General features: G+C 37.4%; 1 protein-coding gene across 1 annotated transcript in view; it reads left to right on the forward strand.

Moving 5' to 3' along the window:
• Window positions 1–16,839, forward strand: part of GRM5 (glutamate receptor, metabotropic 5) — a gene marked incomplete at its 5' end in the record, with an annotated part of 26,677 nt that overhangs the window by 6,380 nt on the left and 3,458 nt on the right. Inside the window, 2 exons of the mRNA XM_009703397.1 lie at window positions 9,840–9,935; window positions 11,512–11,673. Coding sequence (XP_009701699.1) covers window positions 9,840–9,935; window positions 11,512–11,673 — 258 coding nt within the window. The remainder of the gene's footprint in view (window positions 1–9,839; window positions 9,936–11,511; window positions 11,674–16,839) is intronic.

The following is a 16,839-nucleotide window of genomic DNA, read 5'->3' on the forward strand; positions in this document are numbered from 1 at the left end:
TTATGATTGACTATATCTGTTTCGTTACAATTCAAACAGGAGCTATTTTCATCCACAAAATAAGAAAAATATGCTTGGATCAGCCTAGAAGCTGCCATTCATGGTTTAAAAATATTGCAGTCTAAATATTGTATCATGCATCAGCACGTCATATCTCAGCATCAAAATCTTGAGATGAGTTTTTTCAGAAGCCTGAATTGAAATTTCCCCAAAAACCCCACCCTTTTTTCTCAGGAAATTTTTCAAACATTCCTTCTAATTCTGAATGTGATTGAAATTCATTTAAAACATTGAAAAAACATGTAAAATGAAAATTTCAGGCTTGAACTAACTTGAATAATCTTAGCTGTTACAACTTCTTCAAGGTCTGACCACTGCTATGTTGCATTATTAGGAAAGCCCTGGGAAGACACTGAGTTTCAAGACAAATGGAAATTCTCATCAGAATAAACCTCTGCCACTGTTATACACACCATACCAAGGGTCTCCGAGATGCAGTCCATGCAATTCCCACTGCCCAGATATCAAACTTTGACTGGTTTCAAGCCTCATCCATGAGTAAGTGGATAGATTTGATGCCATGGCCCTCAAGCTGTGATCAAATTTTTTTAGAATACATGTGTGTGTGATCAGCGTGAGGATTTCAGATGTAAATGTGAGAGATTCAAATTCCCTATGCCTCAGGAAGATAAGTTGCCTGAGAGATGAAACAGTGCTGTTATTTAACATGGAGCTTTCAGTCCTGTAAAAAAGTTGGAGTACAAGAAAAACTGGGGGAGTTTTGTGGAACTGAAAACTGAAGCTAACTCGCATTCCTCACGTGTACACCCATTGAGAAAGATACTGATCATGAGTTTCTGCCACAGCATATTCTATTGGGACACATTTCTTACAGTACAAGTGTCAATTTTGTCTTCATTTATATGCAGCTTGAACAATTTCTTTGACACATTTTGAATCATGATAAAAGAATGCTACACTTCTCTTCCAAATTAATTTGTAAAAACTTTTTACTTACCAGACTTTGTCAGGGCATGGGTTATAGGTTCATACTCACAATTTTCACAACCAAAGGGCTGAGATACTCTTGGTGATCTGGCTGGTCATACGGTACACTGAGACCAAAATTCCTTCCAGTCCATTGCCTGGCAAAACAAGGGAAAACACAACTTTCCCAATCCATAGAATAACAGTGACAGACTTAATAAAAATAATTTGTTGTGCAACTTCTGCAGGTAGTTGCACTGGTTTACTCATAGAAACATGAAACCAAATGTAGACGAGGTTGTAACCTCATGATACCAACCTCAAGACTGGTGTATCACCTCTTGTAGGGAGTTACATCAGCAGCCTGTCAGTTATGCCAGCACGGATTGCTTTCCTGCGGGACTGGTGGAGCCATTCTGTCTTGTATAAAATAAACACTGACTGGCAAAGGCAGGGAGCTATTTTCAAGCCTGGTGAAAAGAACAATGAGTTTTAATGTCAGACAATGTGGCCAGCAGGTCGAGGCAGGTAACTCTGCCCCTCTACTCCGCTCTGGTGAGACCCCATGTGGAGTATTGCATCCAGCTCTGGAGCCCTCAGCACAGGAAAGACATGGACCTGTTGGAGAGGGTCCACGGGAGGGCAACGAAAATGATCCGAGGGCTGGAGCACCTCTGCTGTGAAGACAGGCTGAGAGAGTTGGGGTTGTTCAGCCTGGAGAAGAGAAGGCTTCGAGGTGACCTCATTGTGGCCTTCCGATACCTGAAGGGGGCCTATAGGAGAGATGGGGACAGACTTTTTAGCAGGGTCTGCTGTGACAGAACAAGGGGTAATGGTTTTAAACTAAAAGAGGGTAGATTTAGACTTGACATAAGGAAAAAATTTTTTACAGTGAGGGTGGTGAAACACTGGAACAGGTTGCCCAGAGAGATGGTGGAAGCCCCATCCCTGGAGGCATTCAAAGTCAGGCTGGATGGGGCTCTGAGCAACCTTATCTAGTTGGAGATGTCCCTGCTCACCGCAGGGGGGTTGGACTAGATGACCTCTAAAGGTCCCTTCCAGCCCAAATGATTCTATGATTCTATGATTCTGTGACAATGGCAGAGGAGAGATTCCAGCCTGGGTCTCTTGTACCCCACAAGTGCTCCATCTATCAGGTTTTATATTAGCTTTACGCTAAAAGACCTTTACAATTCTGGTTTTATTTTGCTGGCAAAAAAAAAAAGCAACATTATTTGAAATCTTGAAGTTTTATAGAATAGACAAACAATTTATTGGTGACACTTAGTTTAAATCAACTGGTGTGTGTATGGAGAACTAACCAGGAGATTATCAAAGAATGTGAATCAGGAGAACTAATGTTTAAGAAGTTACATTACAGAAATGACTGGCACCATCACCAAACTGTAGCAGTGACCAGCTTTTAGCCGTTGCTGATCTCAGTGCAATAAATCCCAGTGGAAGGTGAAAAGTGAAAGTGCTGCACGGAACAGGACCAGAGATTACTGTAAGGCAAATGACACTGAGAAATCACCATGTACCAAAAAATAAGTTACTTTCTACAGATGCTGTTTAAGGGGAGCATCGACTACGAACTGCATGGAAGTGCTTAGATGGCTTTGTACTATGAGACAATGGCAAAAAAGTGAGAGGTAAGCTTCTCACATGACATAACATTATTAGAGCATGTAATGATTTACATAAGGTGAAGGTTTGGCCCAATAGATATTGTTCTTATTTAAAAAAAACAAAATCTAGCCATAGTCATACAACAAGATATTATTTATTTGCTTCATAACCTTTCTACAAAAGAATTTAGATGCATGCAGGAAAAAAATATTTGACTCTTCAGAGGAAGTCATTATCCTTTTGAATGATTAGTCTGCATTTATTAATGAATCCTTTCCCAAATAGATCATTTGGAGTTGTTTTAATCAAATATGCTACTAAAATTTAGAATGAGAGATTACTGAATGGTTTGAGTCCTTCATTTTTCCCTAAATAATTTAGTCCTGGTGTCTTTTTGGACAAGCTTGATACTATGATTAATTAAACTTCAAATGTTGTGAAATGACTGAAGAATATTTTATGAAACTCAGTGAAAGTTATTAGGTCTGAAAGATTTTGATAAATTGCTGCTAAAACACTCCATCTGTATAATGAATCGATATTATTGAATGCCCTGATTACAATGATTTTTAATTTGTGTACAGTGCTAGTGTTATTGTTTTGAATTTTTCCCTCAACTTAAATTTAATTAAAATACTGGTTGATTGATATAAATTGTTTGGTTGCATTAACCGAGCACATGTAGTCAAACCTAATTTTTGGAATTATTTATATTATTAAGATGGCATCCCCATTATTTTGAACCAAATACCATAGCTGAGCTGTGCAAATTAAATTACATTGTAAACAGTTCCCTGCCTACCAATACACAAATATGCTCTAGATTGCAAAATGCAGTCTTGCTAGTGTACTACAAAAAAAGAAAAGGAAGGAACAGTGAAGATGGGACCCAGCAGTTTGATTATTTTTTTTTTAGGGGAAGAAAGAGCTGAGGAGGAGTTTTCTGTTTTTAACAGCAGTGTCTACCCCTTTTACCTGTCTCCCAAAATTCTGATGACAAATAAATGTCACCATATACTACATCAATACTATCAGTCATCCTGAAGATCACGCAGACAAGCCATGCAGATGGTCTCATGTCCCTTAGCATGCATGATCTAGATCCTGTTGCAAACTGCCATCTGACCTGAGCACTGGTTTGCCTACCAACAGAACCTCTGGTTCTTTCCAGAGCAAACTGGCATTGTAACCAATTCGACAAAGAGAAGACTAGGACATCCACGCTCCTTTCAAGGTCCAAATAAGACATAAGCCAGTCTGCCACTATGGAAATACCTGTATGAATTATAAAGAATGGTATTTGTAGTTGAATACTGTTAGTTGGCTTGGACTGGTAGAAGCGCTCGAATTTCAGCTGAATTAGAACTACATTTGGTTACGGATGTTTTTTAGTAACGGTGGCTGAACTTCAAGGCAGGTGTCTGTTAAAATATGTAAACACAAAACTCCCTTTTAATTTGCTGTAGTTTCAAGTATAACATATATTGCAGTGACTAACCAGTTTACTGCTAGTTAATGACTTACTTATAACACAATTATACATTGCCAACAAAAAACATTAAGTCATTTTACATTATCCAATAATGAGATAGCAGAAAAAGAAAGGTTAAAAATCAATTAAATCAGCACTAAGGATGCAAAACATTAGAAAACAAAATAGACTTAATATATTAAATATACAGCATAGCATAAGAGATCCAAGTAATAAAAAACATTGGAAAAGAGAAACTTACTTCTTATAAGCCAGCAAAATTGAAAAATGTCATGTTAAACTTGATGCCAAGGTAAGGCATTGCAAAGCAGGCCCCCATCCATCCATTTCACGAACCTAGAGAAGTTTCTAACATTTAAAATGCTTCAGAGCAAATGAGGTGTAGCTTCCCTTTTCAACTTAATGAAGGAAATAATGAATAAAGTAATGAGACCTTCCTATGGCATCTCTAGTAATATATACCAGAAGAAGAGAGAACAGAAGTTCAGCATAGTGAACAGAATGGGTAGAACAAGAAGTCTCATGTAAATAAGACCCTTCTGTACAAAAATCCTGTGCAATGGTTTGTCCAACATTTCAGAAATACCCCTTCTGGAAGAAGGTAAATAAACATACTGGTAATATTTTGCTATCGGTCTAGTCTTCCCTTGAGCCAGTATAATGCTTTGTATATCATTTCATCAAAAATGTCATTTTAATTCACCAGCTGCAATTACATGTGATTGCTTAATTAGAATAAGCTGTAAAAAAAAAAAAAAAGAAAAAGATTATGCTGCATTTGGAAAAAAAATGTAAGTTTACCTTTAAAGTAATTTTGCTTGCTGAAATTATGTTACTAAGTGAACAATGTTTATATGCTGATTTTTTTTTAAAAGGAACAAAAAGTGCCATGCTTAATAATATACAATTTATTTTAGCCATTATATAAATGGGAAAATGTCACACTGTAAGCTGAGACCCCTTTAAAAGTATTCAGTACAATGTGATGCAATACCAAGATAGCATGACTAATCTCACAGAACTGATTTTCAAGAACACAGTACATTTGTAGTTCAAAACAGCCCCTACAGTAACAATCCCAAATATTTTTCCTATTTCCTTTTTTACCATTTATGCAGAAATCCTCATATTCATATTGTCTTACCTAGTCTAAAGGCCAGCCTTAACTCTACTGCTATGAAATGCAAGTTATTCATTGATTTTAACATCAAGGTCAAGTAATATTTCAAGTGAAAAATACTACTTGTATGCAAGATCTGACAATTAAAATATAGAACTGGGTCTGAAAGAGTGGATGACTTCATAACATGCAGCAATCTGTCCAGGTTCCAGGCATAAGCACATTGGAAAGACTCCATAAAAGTGATGGCAAGCAAAAAGACAATATTTCATTAACATACTCTAAAGCTTTCTGAATCCCCTCTCCTCCATTAATTTCAATTTTCAGGACTTTAAAAATGTCTTGCTTTAGGTTTACTCAAAAATAGCCAAAATGAGAGGTTTAGGGTTCAAATAATAAATACTACCTGCTTTGGTTGTTGTTAACTTGTGGGAAAAGGTTTGATTCAGAGAGAGTTTTAGACACTTAATACCCCCTACAGTATCTCAGACCAAAAATTGGAATCCCATTAATTGACAAGGATCTTAGGAATTAGTCACTGCAATGCTGAATTGAAGTCCCCAATACACTATTAGCCATTGCACTGCAATAGGATTTGGCTGTACAACCTCTCTCCTCTTAAGTGTTTCTGTGGAAACATCACTTTTTCCACCCTTTCAAGCTACAGTTTCATCAGGACATTACTCCTGTGTTGATTACAGATACTCCGTTCCTCCTGGGTTAACAGTGCCAGGCACACATTTTGTGCTCAATAATTAATAACATTTCTGCATGGCAGTATGAGATTGCATTTGAAATCTGGATTGATAACAGCTCTCCATGTCTAACACCGCAAATTACCTTTGCTTTGCATTGCATTAAGAAAACCAAAGATATCCTGAGATATCTTTTAGTTAGTTAAACTTTTTACTGAAAAATGAGAGAGAAAAAAAAAAATCTTACGTCTAAGAGTAAAATATAGTCTCTAATTGCCAGGATTTTTTTTTTCAGAGGACAGATTATCTGAAAGGACTACTTTTTGCTATTGCAAGCACTTCTCTTTTGGATAGTCTTTCTCAACTAGTGTAGTGTGGCCATTCTAAAAGAATCTCTGTACTATTACCATATTCTACCCATAGAATATTTTCCAAGGATTTGACTAAGTCTCTGACCAAATTATTCAGAAATGAGGGCTATGGCACATCTTCTGGGTCTGGCCTGCCGACATCCTCCAGATAGGGGATATACTACCATATGGAATGGGCTGCTGGTCAAGGCATCTGAGACCCTCTGCATGGAAACCAGGAGACAGCAGGGGCAGGAGGAGCCATGAGCACACCTGAGTCTCACCCTGACATGAAGTTAGGACCACCAAGATACCAGCACCTGGTTCTAAAGTGTAGGCACAGTTTAATATAAAGTCTATAGCTAAAGACTGTCAGCTCTTGCCAGTACAGGGGCCCATATCCTCACTGGAAAAAAAAAAAAAAAAAAAAGTAGGGATCTACACATTAAAACTGGTTTCTACAGCATTGCAGTGGATGAATATTGGTCTCCTTTGGGATGATGATTCCCATATTCCCCTTTATTTTCCATAGCATCCATTAATTTTGGTCTACAAGAGGAGTTTTGTTGGAAGGTGAAGCAAGTAAGGAAAAGGTTTAACAGTCCTTCATACCCGAGCAGTCACGCTGGTGTTTCCTGCCATGCATCACATGTGCATTGACTACACTAAAAGCCAAGGCAGTACAGACATGGTTTCTCTCAGCCCAAGAGTAAGTTTCTTTCTCTCTACTGATCTGCTCTGGAGAGTGCAGAGCACTGCTGTGTAAGATAGAGTGGTGTGACAAGGTATTTGGCGAATGGACAAGCACCGCAGTGATTGAATTACTGGGAATTACTTCCCAAATCTCCTGTCACTGATTAACACATAAAACATATTAGTATGTATCATCAAGCATTTTTCTTAAGGCAACTCACCCCTGTGCAAAAAAATGACACAGCTCACAATGCCATAAACCCCAAAGAAACACTAAAAATGACCCAAAATCTTTTAAATCCTTCAACATAATTTAGTAGCTGCCTTTCTGCACAGAAGCAAAGTCTTCTCTCTTTTCTAACCTATACATAGTCCTGGAATTGACAATGAGAAAAGAAATCTTTTCTTGCAAATACTGCTCACAGTGTAGTGTTTTATGCCTCCTCCATACAACAACTGAAACAACAAATTAATTTTCACATTAGTACTTCTTATGACAACTGCAAAGAAATGTTTAAGGCTTTTTTCTCTTCTTAGATTAATTTTTTTAAAGCAATCCTTTGTTTCAACAACCAGGAAGGGGACATTTTTCTAATGCAAGACATTCTGAGGCAAAATCATGTCCTTTATCTGCTCTGAAAGCTGAAAACCCTTTTTATGTAGAACCTCTGGTGTGCCTTTCCAGAATGGTCACCCAAAGAACTTTGCAGCTTCCATGCACTGGTTAGATGCACTTTCAACACTAGGAGGGTTGATTAGAGATTAATCACTGTTTTCATAATAACATGGATATTTAGCACTGAATGAATGGCAGTGGAGCAGTTAGTATGGTTCAAAACTTTGAGGCACTCTGTGACAACATACTGTTTCTGATGGTGTAATTTGCTCTTGAGTGGATGGAAAAATTTGAGAGATTCATAGTAGACTCTCTGCTGAATTTCACGGTAGTGAAATTTATGCTAATGACTGGGGAATGGGCAATTTTGGGGGGCTTCTCTATCTGGGTCACACGCATACTAACCAAGGGTTCTTCAGGATGGAGTTACCAAGGACACTTGCGTCTTGTTTCCTTCTGTTGGTAACTTTTTAGTGTTCAGCTTATTGTGAGTGTTTATAGTCTCCAAATTCCTTCTCTTAGTCTTTACTCTTTCTCCTTCTGTCTTGTTGGGCACAGACTGGTTATCGGGTCTAAATGTAACTGTGTTTCCTTCCTGCTCTTCCTAAAGTCTGCTTTCTTTGATGTCTAACACCTTCACCCCAACTTTATTTCCTTTTCTTTCCTGTGAAGTTTCCACACATTCTTTTACCTTTGTTCTTTCTCTCTGGCTACTCCGATTGAATTTGTATGATCCAGTTTGACTTCCTTTGTATTTTTCAGTGAATTTATCTACTCTCTAAGCCCCTCCATGTTTTCCTTTGCTCTAGGAATTGAATTCCATTTAATATGTATGTGTCCTGCACAAGCTTCATGCCTATCTATCTGGGAGCACTGCATATACCTCACTCTGGATTGCCTTAAAACCTTGGTATGCAGTCCGCAAAGCTCCTGTTGTTCCTCCTTTCAGTAAGGATATAATTTGTAAATGAAAGAACTTTTCTGCACTGAACACACTTCATTTTACTAACTCAGATTCCCTAATCTTCTTCCTCAGTTATTAATGCAATATACACTGCCTCTATGAATCTACTACAACTGCATCCAAAGTTTAGCCTCACTTCATGTGTACTCAGGTTATTTCTCTTTTACATGATTGTTCTCTTCAAGGTACCTTTTGCTATCTAGATCAGCTTAATGGACAAGCAATAAAAAAGTTATTTATTCTGTAATGTTAGCAGTTTTAAAATGTACAAGCTTCCCCACAGAAGTGTGTTAAGTACCCACAAGGCAGTTTATAGCATGTGGGAATGGGATATCACAAACTATTTGAGATGACATCTGCAGGCATTTTGCCCAAACTTTATTAAAGCATTTAAACAGGTATTTCAACACCCAGCACAAGAATTTGTACAATTAGGGTGAAATTCACCACTGGGAAGAGAGCCAGCATAAGACCTCTTTAATGCTCACATCCCAATTAAGTGCTCAGAGAGTAAATGATGACCAGGTCTTATCCTGGTGTCCTATCCAGGGACTAATTAGATCCTCAAGTATTAAACTGTTTATCCAAGTGAATTTTTCATCAAAGTGCAAGGTATGGTATTTAAAACATCCATAGTACTGCACTGGGCTCTAGGTTTGGGGTTGATTTCACTTGACTTTATGTCTACATCTCAGCAAGTCATCTAGCCTCCTTTTATTGCTAACGGAGAGAGGAAGGCCCATTCACGACATGAACTGTGAGCCCACCCAAATTTTATCCCAGCAATCAACTACACTGGTGCTTGCTTTGATAAGCAGAGGAACAAGTCAAGTGTTACAGAGATGGAGGATCAGAGAAAAAGATTAAGTTAGGATTGAGAACACGGCCACCAACTGATTCTCACTGATCCTTAATTTAAGTGCTCACATCCCAATTAAGTGATCCTTAATTTAAGTGTTGTTTCCCTTAAACTGTTCAAACATCTTGGTCTAACTCAAAAAATTATGAAAGATAAACGGTTAGCATGTTCTCTATTCTATAGAATGTTTTGGCTCCTCTATATATATGAAAGAAGAAAGCGGTGAGCACCTCTCCTGCATAGCCCTGTTTGTTTTAGCACAGGTCTGGGGTTTTATGCAGTTATTCCACGGCTCCCACGGCTGCTTTGCACTATACCCCACCACTGCTGCAGTAGCATTCATGTGCATGGCCCTTTGCACAGCAGCTGTCGCAGAAAGTCGAGCACACAATCACTTCTTTCTGTTTGCTCCTGTTGTTGTCGTGATTTATTAGGTACAAAGGCAGGAGACTGGCCCCGCACAAGTCGGAAATAGAGTGTTTCACCCCAAAAGGGAGTATGGGGAATGGTGGGAGAGCTACAATGACCAGGTAAGCAAACAGCAAGTGGCCTTAGGGCAGTGTGATATGTCTGTGAACAAGAGGAGCAGCCCTGGGACAATGCCAGGCCAGGTCCTCTGTCTGTAATTCCTGTGCATCCCATATAGTATGTTTTGAAAAGAAAAAGAAAAAAGAAAAAATGTGGCCACTGCTGATTTCTATGTTCCATCTGACCACCAAAAAAAACCTGCACCGTGTTCATCTGAGTGATCCAAATCACGTGTCCTGTGTGATGTTGTTGTAATATGGTGCTTTGGGGAAGAGAAGCCTTACACCTGAATCAGTAAGCTAGTAGAGCAGATGAAGAGAGACAGCATTCAAACTTGGAGTAAGTAGCTCCAGAACTCCTCTGGAATGGTGGTCCCACTATATATTAGGGATTACATTAGGTCTAATCAAAAGAGCTTTTAAAAAGAGCAGAGAAAAACTGATTGATGAAAACATTTTCAATATGAAAATGTTGGTTCTTCTCAATCAAAATATCTTGTGAGAAAGTGTTGAGCTTTACAATGGTTTTAAGGAAAGGTTTCAAACTCATTTTAAATAGAGTTCAGAATATCTTTTTCATAACTTTCTCCATTGAATTTAATTTATATTTATTTTCAGTTTTGTTTTGGCCATTATATATTGCATGACATACACCAATGTTACAATTTTAGTGAGTATCAAATACTACATTTTTTCAGTGTTACTGAGATGAACAGTTTCAATATAGCCATTTTGATGTTTTTGTATTGAAATATTTCAAACTGTTTAATTCTGTGAAATATTTGGAGATTTCAATTATTCATCTCATTTCGAGTCCAGTCAGATTTCCAATTGTTGAACTCTCCCATAGGACAGAAAATCCATTTCTGTAGATATCTCTGCTAATAAATGAATAAGCCGCATGTGTCACAGATCGCTATAAATCTTTCATGAAACAATACTCTTAATAAGCATTGTATCATTGCGTTACATTCTACTACAAGTTAGAAACATTTTGTTTACCATTTATTAAAAGATCTACTCATTCTTTATTGACCCCTGTAAGGTATTTATAATTGTAACCTTAAAGCACAGTATGATCAAATTATACCTTTACCTTTCCCAAGTGTTAAATTACAGGTGAAATTTATCATTGCAGAAGGGTGCTCAGTGAAACGCTTGCACAGTGTTATGTTCCCCTTGGGTACAACAATATTCACTCATGTACGTAAGGCTACCAGCTATAACGCCACAGAGCACACACCTGGGGGACTCCTGCTGTTTAAGTAACATCAGGAACATTCATCGCTGAGTGGTGTACAAAATGTATACGCACCTGTTCCTTTTTGTCAACTGGGATTCTGTTTCTTGTCTGTGTGTGTTGTCTGGATTTTTTTTTTCCCACATTACATTACTTTCAGTGATATTTATTCTTCATTTAAAAGCTATCTGGAGTCACTATATAAGAGAATTTTGAAGAGCAGAAAAATACATGTAAATGTCAAACAACTGTATTTTGTTGTACAGTATTCAGCTCTGTTTTGCCTGGCCATATATATACACTTGAAAAACTTCTTTTTTATATTTTATATCTTCACAGTGAAGAATCTGTTTGCATTCCAGACTGTAATCGATCTGAGTCAAGTAGAGAGGAGAAAAAGCTTCCTGTTAAAGAGGATGCCCTAACAGTCAAAAAGACTGGAAACTGTGTCAGTCTGATAGTTCCACAGCAAGACTGTCAGCTGCAAGACCTACTCAAACAGTTAAGAACACCTGCTGCTTAACGGAGAGCAATTGCATTTGATGGCTGTGTTTGTTGTCTCCAGCCACAGTGTCCTGGCCAGTGGTCCTTGTCAAATTTTGTGAGCTAAGTAGCGTTGCCACTGAATAGCCTGGGAACCTCCCAGAGAGAACGTAGATGTTGCAGAAACAAAGTAGGTGCCATTCTCGTCTCAGTAAGTATCAGACCAGTGCTAGAAGTCACTGGGATGAAGTGCAGAAGGAAAAAGACAGATGCAGGGGCCTAAACATTTATGAATAATGAAAAAAATCTCATCATGTCACGGGATGAAGAGGTCCCATGATACTGACCAAATCCCATTTACATCCTTTCAGTTTAAAAAATGCTGTGCAATTTCATACTGGGCAGGATTGTTCAGCTCATGTTCTCAAATCCCTCGTGCAATATTATTTTTGTGTTCCACTCCTAGGGAGGATATTTTCCACATAAGGGCCTAACTATCTCTGTATATTAGTCTTACAAATGGCTTTGGATTTTTCAAGATGAAAAGTGACATAAAAATAGTGGTAAAGGGCACACTATGTGATGCTTTGTAAGGCTATTTCTGATCAAAAGAAGTTACCACATCCTGCATCACCTGTAAGCATCAGTCACTTATATCTGATAAAATCAATTATGGAATGGGTTGTTTTATGAGGTTTTCACAAAGCAGGCATCATAACATCTTTTTTTTTGCATTTCTTGCTTCATATTTGCATTTCTGATTTGATTAAATGCAATGAATAAGAAACTACTTAATAATCCAGAAAAGTAATTTTTCTGCTGGTAAGTCCTGTGTGCATAAATACCTCTGTAATTATTTATCAGGCATGCCAAACACCTGAAATTGTATGCTCTTTGCAGAGAATAGAATTCAAATCAAACCTTGACTCTGGAGATACAACTAGGAGAGTTAAATCTTATCTTTTCTTTTTTCTTTTCTTTTCTTTTCTTTTCCTTTTCTTTTCTTTTCTTTTCTTTTCTTTTCTTTTCTTTTCTTTTCTTTTCTTTTCTTTTCTTTTCTTTTCTTTTCTTTTCTTTTCTTTTCTTTTCTTTTCTTTTCTTTTCTTTTCTTTTCTTTTCTTTTCTTTTCTTTTCTTTTCTTTCTTTTCTTTTTCTTTTCTTTTCTTTTCTTTTCTTTTCTTTTCTTTTCTTTTCTTTTCTTTTCTTTTCTCTTCTTTTCTCTTCTCTTCTCTTCTCTTCTCTTCTTTTCTTTCTTGTGCACTGTTTGTTCTCCTGATTTCAGGGTCAGGTAAGCTGATGGTTCCTATTTTTCCCAGTTTCCATTTCATACCTTTAGCAAATTATCAATGAAAAAAATGAAAAATGACTAAGCAATGTTGAAAGCATTTTAAAGCTTTGTGGATCAGGTAGCAGAAGTCACAGTTCAAGAGGTGGTATTGTCCCCTCTCCATCCTGTGAATAGGATGCTCCAGAATAGCAGATGTGCTCAGAGATTCCTGAAGTGACATTTTTTGGACAAAAAGAAAAACCCATCACTAGCTGCCTTAATTAACAATTGCAATTAGGTCACAGTAATAGAGTAAAGAAGTTACATCTGGTATCAGAATAATTTTAGCATTTTGGATCATTATAATAGGTGTCCTAGAAATGTTTCATTCAGATACCAGATATTTCATTTCCTGTTCTAACCAGGCACGCTGCTGAAACAGCTGCCAGCATTAGCATCACTGGTAGCTGTGCTGGGAGGTCATTGGTAAAGTTTCTGTCCATCAGCTCTCTCTCAGTTTGTAGTTTCTTTTATCCTTATGCATTAAAGTAATTCATATAAATGTCAGTTGTGATTTTCATGAGGAAAGAAGGTATCAACAGATTACAGTTCGTGGAGTAATATAAATAAATGCCCTTGCTGTTATTAACAGAAAACAACTCTCTCTGTTTGCAAAATAATTGCAAAATATGTTGTTTACTTCTAGAACTCAGAACAGGACAAAATGAATTTTTGCCCTGTATCATTCCTCTTTTGTGTTTCATTGTTATTTGTCTCCACAGAACAAGCAACATGGGCATAATTTAAGCTAAATGACTTGACTGATATATCACTAGCAAGTTATTTGTGTGTGGCAGAATTGGCTTTCACCCAGGGAAATAATCATAGAGCATGTAGAGGTTTCCTTAAGAGCTATTTAAAATGAGAGGAATAGCAACAACATAAACAATTACAGTGGTAGAACTGACCTAGTTTAGACACCTTAATGTTCTGCATCTGGTTTTAGCCAGTCATCCAGGTTGCCTTACAGTCCCAGGAGAAACTATGACTTCTTCATACATGTATAATGGAGTTCACCACTTCAACCACTTATTTCACTTCAGTGATTTTAGCATGTGGCAAGGCACTTGCATTGTCCCAAGGATGAAGAACTTGGGTGACTACAAGCAAAATGTATGTTAATCTGAGATATTGGCTCAAGTGACAAGACCAGAGAAACAAAATACACATGTGCCTGTGCTTGCACGAGTCACAGGCGCACACAGAGATTACCCCTTATGAAGAGTCAGGTTTCAATTAAATCTACAGATAGCACACAAATCCTTTTCAGGTAGAGTAATTACATCATCGAGTCTTTAATAAGGTTTCAGCAGAGGACTCTAAAAGGACAATGGCTTCTTATTATTTATTTTGGATAACAAGAGTTTTCCTTGGCAGAGACTTGTATGGACTAAGTTACGTACAGAAGTTTATCCTGCTTACCATTGCCAGCTGCTTCTGTGGATAAGACAGAAGGACTTCTCCCTGAAAGACAGGAGAAGACTGTCCTTAAGAAATAGGTTTGATCTGCACAGTGCTGGAGTAATAACTATGTCAGATATTGCTTCAAGTTTGAATGCAACACTCTGCTTCAGCCATTGAAACATCTAAGCATAAATTTGCTGCCAATTTTAGCTCAATAAAATTTAAAGCAGTGTTCTGAAATATGGATTTTTGTGCATAGACTTATAAAGAATTTGAAATCATTCCTGATTATATTCATGTGAGGACAGGTTGCAAACAGATCATGCAGGTCTCCATCAATTTATTGTCCAGTATCTGTTTTCAGTTGTATCATTTCAAATCCAGAATCAGATACTGATATTGATATGTGTTGGAGAACAAAAATGCCCTTAAATTTTTTTATTAATTTCTGTTGATTCCCCTTATATTCCAGTTTCTGCTGATGAATAATGCTATGCAGTTATGCATTCTAAGCTTTCTTAGAAAATAATAAATTCCAGCATTTTAAACCAATTTTCCTATTTCATTTAAAGATATCAACAAGACAATAAGTGACTTATTTTCAAATTACATGTGCTTTCAGTAACTGTCCCAATAGTAGTCCTTAGGCACTCATCATCAGAATTAATTTTAGCAACTTCAGGAAATTAATAAGAATGGCACCCTTGCTAAAATATGAGGTTTCAGCTGCTGTGACTGTCAATTCCTCTTCCTGTTTTTAATTTCTTCTGCATTTTGAAGGACTTCACAAAATATACTTGCTTTAATAGCAGCTGGATAAAGAAACCATGGTGGCACAGTTAGGCATCATCTCACAGATAAGCATACCACAGAGCAAGAAATGCTGAAACAAAACTTCTGCTACCTCAACCAAAACAAAAGGCAAAGTAATCTATTCTAGACAGTAAAAAAAGACATGTGTAAGGGGAAAGGAACATTTTTCTTAACACCTAAGTGGATAAAAAGCAGTTAATATCCCTCATGAATGCAGAACAAAGCCCTAAAGACAAAACTTAAGTGACTCTAAAAGGATTAAGTAAGGGAAGAATGTGAGAAACAATATTAATTGTTAATCTGTCAGCAAGTGGACAACTGTAGAGGGAATATTTGAAATATCAGAGACTTCAAAAGCTCTCTTATTTATACCACTCTCATTTCTTTTACATATTATATCATGGTAGGTCTAGCAGGCTGAGAAAAAGCATAGCTTTCAAAATCAAAGCAGCTTTTAGTAAAGAGACTGGAGAAACAATTAGTATGACTGACTCTAAGGAAATCCCTGCTGTACACAAAGCTGAAGCTAATTAACCTATAGTGGAAGAAATGAAAAAAATGTGCCATGCAAAGGCTTGGTTTTACCAAAAAGAAAGTATTTTCCGAACATTTTGGTTTGGAAATTACATCACTGATTGGAGTTTGCTCTTCTACAGATATGGTCTGTACTCTGCTCTGCTCTGTTCAGTGCAATGTGCCAGCAGAAAAGCAGAGTGGGGTAGAAAAACGTGTATTCAGCCAAACCTAGCAGTGGAATTCCTTTGGGAACTCAAAAGTGTAATTTTTCTGTTCTTATCTGAGGGAGCCAAAATTTGTTTGCAAGAAAACTCTAAAATTTCACTGACCTAAAGTTTCCCATCATCAAAGGCTCATGCCAGAGCAGGGCATAATAAATGTAAACAATTCCATTAGTAGACATCATAGTATGTGTCTCTGATCTTTATTTCTCTATTTTTAAATTGTGTGCATTGCAGTGGTTTCCAGTGAACTTCACAGAGTAGCAATATGCAGTTAGAACAAGATCTTCAAGTACTATCACTGCAGTTTACCCATAACCTAGCTTCATACCAATATAAGAGAACAATTGGTGCTCTTTTCACAGAGGTGATAAACAATTGCACATCTCAGACCCGTGTTGACTTTGTAATAAGTAGGTGCAGCACGATAATGTGGATGGTACATTTCTGAGATAACAATTTCAATTATTGTTGGGCAAACTACTAGGATTTTAACTATAGGGTTCGTTCCTTACTGATAAATTGCTGCTTGTTTCCTATTCAGTTTTTTATATCAAGGAATTTGCAATGAATAATGGTCAAGTCTTTCAGACTTTTGCACAAAATTTACACCAAACAGCCACTGGGTCTCCTTTAGAGTCCTAGGATGTCCATGAGAGTCACACATACAGCTTGATTACTCCTGTGCACAGTGCAAAGGCAGTAAACGAGTGCATCAACCAAGACTGATCCAAAACTAAACTGAGATTCAGGGGGGTTGGTGACAGCTGCTCCATCAAAGATTTGTCAGCTGCCTTTGCCAGGGGCTGGACACATCCCCAGATTTCACCCTTTTCCTTTCCCAAGACTCCCCAGCCTCATATCCCTCCTTAATAATTTTCTCCTGAACAGTGACCAGGGAAA

Source organism: Cariama cristata, unplaced genomic scaffold (genome assembly GCF_000690535.1).
Source record: "Cariama cristata isolate BGI_N322 unplaced genomic scaffold, ASM69053v1 scaffold7267, whole genome shotgun sequence".
Taxonomy (NCBI): domain Eukaryota; kingdom Metazoa; phylum Chordata; class Aves; order Cariamiformes; family Cariamidae; genus Cariama; species Cariama cristata.